Genomic DNA, 11480 nt, shown 5'->3' on the forward strand with positions numbered 1-11480 from the left:
TGGGATGCTGCCCCCGCGACCCGGACCCGGATAAGCGGACGAAGACGAAGACACTCTTGAGTTTTTCATACAGGCTGAACATGAAAATAGTGCTCTACACTTAACTCCTGCATTAGTTTCTGATAGATAATAGACAGTAAAACTCAGGATTTGAAAATCCTCACTCTGTGATGTCACACTGTGAATTTGCATTCATGGCCTTGCCCATCTTGGCTCGCGCCTGCCCACAGGAATGCTTTTAAAAAAATTATTTTGCAGTGAGGAGAGAGAGCAGATTATGTCTTGGTGATAGTGACAGTGACTTTGCAATATATCATGGTTAGCCAATCAGAAGCGAGGTGTGTGCATATTAGGGCTGCAACAACGAATCGCTAAAATTGATGAAGTTGATTACCGACGCACCATGTGCTAATCTAAGTGGTGTGGAGGAAAACAGAAACTAGCAAAGACACAAAGGCAGAAACGGTTTGGGATCAAAAGCGAAACTACAGGCAGATTAGCTAATGCTAGCGGGTAGCAGGCTCACGATCAAGTGGGGTTCTGAAAAAACATGATGGCCATGAAACGAAGAACATCTTACATTTAACACCCACATCCGCCACCTCTGCAAGGTCTCTTTTCTTCACCTCAAAAATATTGCGAAACTCCACCCCACTCTTTCCAAGCCAGATGCAGAGAAGTTGGTCCATGCATTTATCTCCTCCAAGTTGGACTATTGCAATGTCCTCCTCGTTGGGGCCCCCGGCAAGAGCATAGAAAAGCTCCAGCACATCCAGAACTCGGCTGCCCGGGCCTAGATGAGGAGACGCAAATACGATCATATCACTGTTATCGCGATGACGATAATTTTTCGATATATTGTGCAGCCCTAGTTTTATCTATTTCTGGGGACTGTTTTTACTTGGTAGCATTCTGAAATTTTAACTGTTTTTAACTAGCTGTGTACCTTATACCTGTCCCCTATACTCTGTAGCACTTTGAGATTACCTCTAATGTAAAGCGCATTATAAATAAAATGTATTTTATTATTATTATTATTATTATTAACATCTAAACTCTTCAAGCGGAAGAAAAGTCCCCATCATCCTGTTTATTCTTAGCTGTCTGCAGCGCTATGGAGCAGAACCGCTGCTGTCGGGGTCGAGTCTGCTCTGCTAAACACTGCAGCAGGATTATGGCAAGCCACTGTAGCATGTAATTCATAAACACGTCTATCTGAACATAATTTAAACTGAATTGTTGCCAAACCGTGCATAATGGATATGTCTCCATTACATTTTAAGCAGTAGAAATGAAATGTTATTGGCATTTCCAGTAGCTTAGTACTGAACATGTAAATGAAATACATAGTTTTACTGATCATTGTTTAATTATGGATATATTTAGATGATAGCATGTTGTTTTGCACTCTATTGAACTGTTTTCTAATCATGTGCTGTTGTTAAAGTAAAGGAAGGAGAGAAAAAAATCCCTAGCAGTTTAAATTAAGTAATTTAGTTAATGACATTTGTGGGATATGTGGAGTCTTTTTAATCTGTAAAGCACTTAGTTACATTTTTTGTATGAAAAGCACTTAACTCATTCACTGCCAGCCGTTTCCTGATCGGTAAAGCCCTTCGCCTGCGTTTAGTGTTTTTCCTGTTTTTGTAAGAGTCACAGAACGTTGCACGCTAGGATTATGTCGACGCCAAAACTACCAAAACAAAGAGGAGGCTCACCTCTTACATCAGGAAGAATCCGCACATTTCCAGCGTTATCCGTTCTTTCATAATCCATTATCGAATTGTGATCGGCAGAAGCTTTTCCGATTTGTGTCTCACTTATTTTACAGCAGCAGCCCCAAACGATCTAACACATGGATTTTCTGCTTCCTGATCACATGACGTGTGACGTATGCGGATGAAGATCAGCTTTAGAGCTGGGATGTTTGTTCTCACTGTGTGGGGGGCTCGTTCCGACGCCCACACAGCAAAAACATGCAAATGATGACTTTAGTTATCATTGGCAGTGAATGAGTTAATAAAGTTTGATTTGATTTTCCCGTTTCATTTGATTAATCGAGACCCCATCCGATTAACTGATGATCCAAATAATCGTTTGTTGCAGCCCTAGTGCATATCGTTAATAATAATGAGTAATCCAGCCGTTTTCAGCCCACCCCTGCACCAGCAGACCTCTGCATCGCAGAGCAGGAGCAGCATAGCTTTTTTAATGTCTCATAAGGCATTGATGTACACTAGAGAACACTGCAAATGGATTGAATAAATGAGTAAACCACACCTTTAAAAAATGAAAACATGAATAAAACCCACCTTGTTAAATAAAACATTTTTTGGTGATTAAATGTGGAATTTTGCTCAAATTCACAAAGAAGTGTTTAAATGTCTTTAAGTGTCTCTAAATTCACTTGTGCTTTATGACCATAAAAGTTGTGATTGTGTTTAGAAGTGTTGACGTCTAGAGCAGGGCGCTGACATGTTCCCACCAGCTGATCCAGCGCTGTAACTGGGAGATAAGTCTGACCTTTGTTCTTCCAGCGGAGGATGTCGAGTGACATCAGCCCCAGTCTGGTGAACTGGATGACCAGTATGATGACCATGAGGCTGCAGGTCATCCTGGAGCACATCCCCGTGTCTCTGGAGCAGATCCAGAGCTACATCGTTTACACACAGGTGACCGGATGTTACTGTTTGTTCCTTTCAGAATAAAAGCTGAAGCCAAACCAACCTGAGAGGATTTTAACACTGCAGATTATTTATTTATTGTTAGACGCAGCAGCAGCAGCAGCTGTAACATGCTCTGTCCCTCCTGTCTGATGGCTGCTTGGCATCACCTTACTGCTGCTGATAAATATTACATGGTGTTTGTCCTCAGATGGATCCGACTTCTGGGAGTAGCACACAGGGAGCTGAGCGGGCTCAAAGCGAAACGGTAAGCTCAGAGTGTGTGTGTGTGTCAGTGGGTGTGTGAGCGAGCGAGTTTGTGTGTGTTTGTTTAAACAAATCAACATTTCCATCTCCTCCTTCATGTTTTTGTCCCCCACAGATTGGGGACACCCTCTCACCTGCTGCAGCCACCACAGCAGAGGAAGCCATGTCTGTGTCCCGCGACATGGCGTCGTCGTCACGTGAGATGAGGGCGTTACCCACAGACCTGGGAGCCTCGGGTGGAGCCGCGCCGTTAGGTGGAGACATGGCAGCGGCGGGAGCAGAGGGAGGCAACGAGGATTCTGAAGGAGAGTCTGAAACCTGGGCTGCCGTGGTACCTCCTGTAAGGCAACCCCCCCCCCCCCCACACACACACACACACACACAGGACCTGATACACAAGTCATGTGTAGCTCATTAACCAGATAAAGAACGTTTTTATTCATCCTCATTAAAGCTTTTGCAATAAACGTTTGACAGAAGCTTTTTTTCTTCTTATGAAAGAAAAAACAAAAAAATACTTTTAATATTTTATTTTAAAAACATAAATACAAAGTTGCATCTTGTAGAATCAAGAGTTTTTACTGTGGAGATTTTTATTTCAGGATAAAAACAAACTTAGTGATTTTATCCTTTAACCAGGGGACCTCAATTATAATGGTCTGAGGGCCACACACAAAAAAGACCTAGACAACACATAACCCACATAACACACAAGCTTGCAATATAAAGCAGGACAACACCTGTCCCCCTCCAGCTCGGCTGTGTGACTGCACCAACCTGTCCTGTGGGACCCTCACCATGTAGCCCTCATGTCCATGCTGTCTCTGGAGGAGCAGATAGGAGACAAGACCTCCTGTAACTTAAAATGAACCAAAGCTTCCTCCCAGTTTCTCTCTAAGCTGAATTTAACATCAGTTTATCTTCATGAAACAAAAGAATAAAGTGGATCAAGAACTTCTATCTTCTATTTCTCTCTCCTTTTAACTTCTCCGTGTCCCTAAATAAAAGAGACAGATGATTACGCTACAGCCGCCGTCACTCACCCCGCCCCCTCCCCAAGACCGGATCTCCAGACATCACAGCACTCGGTCTGACTGAGTGCTTCCAGGAGAAACAATAGATATTATGAAAATAATAACGTGTGTTTGGAGGAGCGTCCTCCGATCCTCTCTCCTGTGTGAGCAGACAGTCTCCTGCTTTCTCTCTCTCAGTCGCTGATCGAGCGAGTGGAGCGCGCCGCGCGACAACCCGCTCAATTAACATAATTAGAACGGGTTGGGCTGATTCGATTCGGGTTCAGTCTCAAATTTCAACTCCAGCGCTCAGCCCTGCAGTACCACATAAAGGAAAATCAAAGTTTCCTACCCGGTAAATGTGGAGAACACCGCTCTGACAGATGTGGATGCTGCGCTGCCGCCGTTAAAATAACAAAACTACATTCCACTATAACTGATTATGGTACTCTTCTATGATGCTAAACCGTTTAGCCCGCATCTCATGCATTGATTATTTGATTATTTTCCTCAGCTCTATCTATCCTACACCTTCCGGTCGGCCGTGGCCGTCTGGGATGGGGGTGGGGGGTGCGCGCGGGGTTTGGGGGCCACAAAGAGAGGGCCCGCGGGCCGCCATTTGCGGACCACTGCTTTAACCTTCTGAATCAACGTTTTTTGTCTTTCTTCTGCATAAAGTCACTGAAACAGCTGATTAGTGTCTCTTCCTGTTATGCAGGAGTGGGTTCCCATCATCAGGTGTGACATGATGACGCAGAGGAAGATGAAGGCTCAGCCCCCGCTCTCTGACGCCTATCTCCACGGCATGCCGGCTAAACGCAGGAAGGTACTCAGAGCAGCTCGGGCTTGTTGTGATGTCACAGCACAGTTGTGTTTTCAAGTGTTGAACGTGTGTGTGTGTGTGTGTGCGTATGTGTGTGTGTGTTCAGACGGGGCAGGGCAGCGGCAGCCTCCTCTCTCTCTCTGACGCGGTGAGCCAGGCAGCCAGGACCGCCGGGGTAAGGCCGATCACGTCGGTCGAGCAGCTGCAGGGAGATCTGGAGACCGAGGAGGTGAAGGAAGCCTACTCGGAGCAGGTGAGACCTTCGTCCTTTCAGTGGGTTCATCTTCATCACGGGGTTTAAACCACAAGAAGGTCCCAAGAGACTCGAGATGCAGCGTTTATGAATATTTAATCAGAACCTCAGTGAATATCTGGTTTCAGTGTTTGGGTTCATTAATGTGGCGCCGGGTCACGACGGGCTTTTGCTTGTTACACTTATTTAAACAAAATCTGGATCCATCTCAGGTTGTAACTCTAATTAATTTTAGAGTTTTCATTATTGGGGAGTAGAGCATTCAGCCACTCTGCTCCCCGCCTCTGGAATTCCCTTCCCCTGACCTTCGCACCTCTCATTCTCCCACTTTTTAAATCAAAACTCAAAACCCACTTGATATTAATTTCATAGTTTTTTTTTTTATTTTTAACATGTTAGTGTTTTTATATTTTTCTGTCCTACGTGTTTATTTTGTTCTATTTTATCTTCATTGTTGTAAAGTGTCCATGGGTGTCATAAAGGCGCTTTTTAAATCAAATATAATAATAATAATTTATTCAGTAAAAAATTAAAGATGAGTACTTTGTAGATTTGGTCTAAAGGCTGTTAATCAGTGGTGTTTTTGTGTAGCTTAGCTGACGTTTTAACCTTTTGTTTAAAGGTGATGTCTAATCAACACTATGAAGAGTTTATTTTGTATTAGCAACACAAACCATAGGATTGTGTTGCTTTTGTTTCCCATCAGGTTTAGATTTAGAATTTTTACCTTGTGTTAACGGCTGATGCAGCTGCTGTTACCTGGTTACGGGGCTCAAATAAAAGTTTATGTTGTTCTGCAGGTTTTAGTTTCTACCAGCAGGGGCGGAGTCAAACCCTACCGATGGGTTAACCCAGGGGTCGGCAACCTGTTCCCATCAAAGAGCCATTATTACCCGTTTCCCACAGTAAAGAAAACACTGGGAGCCACAGCAGCTGCGGCGTTGTGGGCGGGGCCTACCCTCAGACAGCAAGATGTGGAGAGGGGCTTGGAGTGCATCGCAGAACCAGAGCGCATGCGGGAAGATTCCTCCGACTGAAGCGAGCGTTTTCCAAACCCGGTCTCTCAGAGAGACTTGTCACAGAAAATGTTCCCTGATTATGAAACTTTGGCTGAATAGCGCTTGTTCCTGTCTCCAATGTGGCGACACATCCAGGAGCCGTCTGAGGAGAATCCCAGAATCTCACATCCTCTTCAGCTCAGAAAGTGCCTATATGATTACGCACAAGCGTGACCCATCAACCCGATCTCACAGCAAGACCGGGTTGGAACTGTTCAGGTTTACGCAGACAATCTTTACATTTAGAATTAGCTTACAGGTGTAAAATTAATGCAGTAAAATATAAAGCTTTTTATTTAAATATCCATTCATTATTTTACAAGCACAGAGAGCCGCATCAGATGCCGCGGGTTGCCGACCCCCGGGTTAACCTGACCAGAAATTATTGCAGACAAAAAATACTATAAACGGTTTAAAAATCTGAACTCTAGATTTAGAGACATGTATAGAATTAATTACATCGTTTTTTGTTCCTCCTCCTCCTCCTTGCAGGTCAAAGCTGATGTGAAGAAGCGACTGAGGGAGGATCCTGACTTCAGTCCTCAGAAGTTTCCCAACGCCCACAGAGCCTTCTCCTCCGACCCCTGATCCCGACTGATCCCTGAACATTAAACCTGTTTTTCTCCGTCAGCTACATTCTTTGGATCTTTATTATAGAAGGAGAGAGCAGCTGAAGCTTGAACCTTCTGTCTGATGCTGCTGTTTTCAGCCAACAGAGAACCTCTCTGGAGGATTTTTACACAAACAGACCTTTGGTTTAGAACTCGTATTGCTGTAACAGGCAGCATAAGCCGAGTCAGCTGTTGGGTCTCCAAACAGAACCAGAGTGGTTCTGCGTTGGCTGAAAAGCTCCAGCTGCGCGTCCAGGTCGGAGTTAATTTATGTTCTGCTCCTGAAATGGTCTCCATACTGATTATTACTGATCAAAATAAACGCATCATGATGGTTCTGTGGGATTGCTAGTGCCACCTAGTGGCGGTGATGCATACGCACACCTAAACAGGGATTTTTTTTTAACTTAAAATAATCTAAATTGAGTTTTTAATCAGAGTTCACAACAGCTTTAATAAAACTCTCCAGCCCAAATTCTGCTAATAAATAAAATAATCTTCCTGTTTTTGTTCACAGGAGTTTAACATCGATGCTTCAAAACAACCTGAGTCCGGTTTTGGGTCTGAACACGTCGACTAGAGAATGTAGTTAACGGGAAGTTTGTTTTAATGACCGATGCTCCTCAGTTAACAGAAACAATAATCATCAGAGATCTGCTGCTTCTGCACCGCTAACACACAGTTTCTTGTTTTTATTTATTGCTTTGTGGTCCAACTCTTACAGAAAGAACCCTAAACGGTCCTAATTAAAGAGCTCTAATCACCAGATTTATGTTTCAGTCTGACTGTGTTTGAACTTTGGTGCTCCTCTTTTCCTCTGGTTTTCTTCTGGGGCCCAAATCTTCATCTTCCTGATCATCTTTCCTCTTCTTCCTCGATCACAGAAAACTTTCATGTGTTGTTTGGTACATGAATGTACAGCAAGCTTAATAAAGAAATACACACCAACCTCTGAGATTGCAGGTTATTTAAAGCTGGTTTAAGGTTGTGTGTGTGTGTGTGTCTTTATATGTGTAAGTGGACACCTTTTAACTTTAACCTGTACTGTGGGAACGTTTTGCTGGTCCACACGATGCTATGCACCCTAAAACTTTTAGTGGTACGGTGGGAACTAACTTTTACTTTAGGTTAGTTTAAGGAAAAGAACAGCATTGGTTATGGTTGTGGTACAGGTTGGGCATAGTGGAGTTACTTAAATGAATGGCGGTCCACACCAACATATAAGTACAAGTATGGGTGTGTGTGTTCAAACGAAGGAAGTCATCCTGGATCCAGCCTATAACAAACTGCTGGGGTCAATTAAAGATGGCCACTACAGCTGATCATCAGAAACAGCACTAACTCCATGACGTTGCTGGTGTTTGAGAATCAATGGATGCCAAACACATTTAGTTCACTTTCGAATCATCTTCATAATTGTACAAAATTATAAGTTTGAATAACGGGTTCAGGTGTGGAACACTGAAAACGTTATTTTTTTTAAAAATAATTTGATTATAATCTCAGTTTTTCATGCAAGCCGAACATGAAAATGGTCTTCCGCAAATCTATTGCATTAGCTTGTGGTAGAAAATAGATGGTGAAATGCTAGGCTTTGAAAATCCTCACATTGGGATGTCACACTGAATTTGCATTTATGGACTCGCTCATCTTGGCTCCAGCTGTTTTCAGCCCACCTCTGCACCAGCAAACGTCTGCATCTCAACAGGAGCATCAGCATTGATTTACACTAGAGAATGCTGCAAATGCACTGAGTAAACTAGTTAACCACACCTTTAACCTTTTAAATATTTTTAGTTAAGTGAGCAAAGCAACTTCAACCACACCAACTTAAAGACAGTCCTCCCCAGATTCCACCAACATGTCTCCTGCCACACTAGAGGAGACAAGACTTTAGACCATGTTTATTCCAACTTGGCTGGAGCCTACAAATCAACACCCCTCCCCCACATCGGACAATCGGACCATCTCTCCCTGTTCCTCACACCTCGGTATTCACCACTCATCCAACGTGTGAAACCTGCTGTGAGGACAATTAAAGTGTGGTCAGAGGGGACAGACGCGGTGCTCCAGGACAGATTTAAAAACACATACTGGAATATGTTCACCAACACAGACCTGGATCAGTACGCCTCATCTGTACTGGATTACATCTCCGTGACCACAGACAGTGTCACCACCCAGAAAAGGATCACCATGTACCCCAATCAGAAGCCTTGGATGAACCGGGATGTTCTTCTCCTACTGAAGGCCCGCAACACTGCTTTTAGGACAGGAGATGCACACGCCTACAGTACAGCCAGGGCTAATCTAAAGAAGGGCATCAAAAAAGCCAAACATCATTACAAAAAGAAGATAGAAGAACACTTCTCCAACTCCAACCCCCGACGCATGTGGCAAGGACTCCAGACCATCACAGACTACAGGATCACCAAACCCTCCCCCCCGCATCCTCTGATGTTTCCTTCCTCAACGAGCTCAGCAACTTTTATGCTCGTTTTGAGCGAGGGAACCTCACAACCACAACTATAACAGACATGACGCCAGACCACCAACCTCTGACTGTCTCCCCCACCGATGTACGAGCGGTGCTGAGCAGGATCAATGTCCACAAGGCTGCAGGTCCTGATGGCATCCCTGGGCGTGTTCTCAGAGTGTGTTCTGGGGAGCTCGCAGGAGTGCTCACAGACATATTCAATCTGTCCTTGGCCCATGCTGTGGTACCGGCCTACTTCAAATCCACCTCCATCGTCCCAATACCCAAAAACTCCAACCCATCTAGCCTCAATCAGTGCGTTTACATGCAGCCAGTAACCCTTTTAAAACCCGAATATTCACAATAACCCGGTTCCGCAGGTCCATGTAAACACCGCCAAAAACCAGGATATACTCATAACCGGGTTTTAAAAACCCGGTTACTACACCTGGGGTAACCCTTTTCTAACCCGAATGTTTGGTCACGTAAACGCATATCGGGATATTCCCATCAAAGCGTGTGTTCTAGGCATGCTCTGTTCGCAAAGAATCTTGGTCTTTTGAGTAGCGAGACATCTTGTATGCGCCAGAACTCCGGAAGTAAACAACAAGTTGGGAGCAACATGGCGAGTCGCGGCACAGCACCACACTTTTGGAGTGACGAGGAAACGAAAGCGCAAACAAACGCGGTCGCTATCTCTTCCGAACTGGGAAACATGTTGTTGTTTTTACGTATACCGGAACAAGAAGAACCGGAAATGACGCATATTGCGTCTGGACGTAGTCCATACGTCCTGACGCTACCCCAACGTCCGCATTTAAATTGGGTTATCCAAGTTAGGGGTAACTCTTTCTATTTATGCTTGTAAACGGGTTATTCTGATCAACTCAGAAACCCGAATACCGACCTTAACCCGATCATAACCCGGATATTGGCTGCATGTAAACGTAGTCAATGACTACCGCCCGGTAGCACTCAACCCCATCATCACTAAGTGCTTAGAGCAGCTGGTCTTAGCACACTTCAAATCCTGTCTTCCCCCCCCCCCCCCCCCCCCCGGACCCCCACCAATTTGCATACCGCCAGAACAGCACAGAGAATGCAGTCTCCATTGCACTGCACTCTGTCCTCTCACACCTGGACAACACCAACACCTACGCCAGAATGCTGTTTATAGACTTCAGTTCAGCATTCAATACAATCCACCCCTCACAACTCATCAGGAAAATGACAGACCTGGGGATCATTTCCCTCACCTTCAAATGGTTACTGGACTTCCTGACCAACCGCCCTCAACATGTCCGACTGGATAGCCGCTGCTCATCAACAATCACAATGAACACTGGTGTACCACAAGGCTGTGTGATGAGCCCTTTCCTCTACTCCCTTTTCACCCACGACTGCAGACCTGCTGATGGTTCCAACACCATCATTAAGTTTGCAGATGACACCACGGTGATTGGCCTCATCAGTGACAACGATGAGACCGCCTACAGGGAGGAGGTGGACCGTCTGACTGAGTGGTGCGACACAAACAACCTGCTGCTCAACACTGAGAAGACTAAGGAGCTCATCGTGGACTACAGGAGGAATGCTGACCTACATCCACCCATCCACATTAAGGGGACAGCAGTAGAGCGTGTGAGCAGCTTCAAGTTCCTGGGAGTCCACATCTCCGAGGATCTCACCTGGACTACCAACTGCTTCAAGCTGGTCAAGAAGGCTCACCAGCGCCTCTTCTTCTTGAGGACTCTGAGGAAGAACAACCTGTCCTCAGACATCCTGGTGAACTTCTATCGCTGCACCATCGAGAGCATCCTGACCAACTGTATAACAGTCTGGTATGGGAACTGCTCCGCCTCGGACCGGAAGGCGTTGCAGAGGGTCGGGAAAACTGCCCAGCGCATCGCCAGAGCACCACTTCCTGCCATAAAGGACATCTACAGGAAGCGGTGTCTGAAAAGGGCTAGGAAAATCATCAGAGACCACAGTCACCCATCACATGCACTGATCACCCTGCTGCCCTCTGGGAGGCGCTACAGGAGCCTCCGGATTAAGACCACCAGGTGCCGGAACAGTTTCTTCCCAACAGCTGTCAGACTCCTGAACTCTGCCTCCTGACATATGACCCACGTTAAACTCATGGACTGCTTGTATTAACTACAGCCTGTATATACTTATAGTCATAGAATATTCATAACATACTTAATACCATGTACATTATAACATATGTTATAGATCCATTTCTGTAATATACTTACACATCTATATTATTGCTAACATATATTGTAATACGTCTATATCACGGCTAAAGCA

The 11480-nt window shown here is 44.9% G+C and overlaps 1 protein-coding gene across 4 annotated transcripts in view; it reads left to right on the forward strand.

Annotated features, from left to right (window-relative positions):
- The window catches only part of bag6 (BCL2 associated athanogene 6), a 31325-nt gene extending 23869 nt beyond the window's left edge, over positions 1–7456 (forward strand). For all 4 annotated transcript variants that reach the window (XM_015976617.3, XM_015976619.3, XM_070550980.1 and 1 more), the window contains exons 20-25: positions 2538–2672; positions 2875–2931; positions 3046–3270; positions 4662–4769; positions 4873–5019; positions 6570–7456. In XM_015976617.3, coding sequence (XP_015832103.1) covers positions 2538–2672; positions 2875–2931; positions 3046–3270; positions 4662–4769; positions 4873–5019; positions 6570–6665 — 768 coding nt within the window. In that variant the 3' untranslated portion in view covers positions 6666–7456. The remainder of the gene's footprint in view (positions 1–2537; positions 2673–2874; positions 2932–3045; positions 3271–4661; positions 4770–4872; positions 5020–6569) is intronic.
- The last annotated feature ends 4024 nt before the right edge of the window (positions 7457–11480 follow it).

Source organism: Nothobranchius furzeri, chromosome 5, assembly GCF_043380555.1.
Source record: "Nothobranchius furzeri strain GRZ-AD chromosome 5, NfurGRZ-RIMD1, whole genome shotgun sequence".
Taxonomy (NCBI): domain Eukaryota; kingdom Metazoa; phylum Chordata; class Actinopteri; order Cyprinodontiformes; family Nothobranchiidae; genus Nothobranchius; species Nothobranchius furzeri.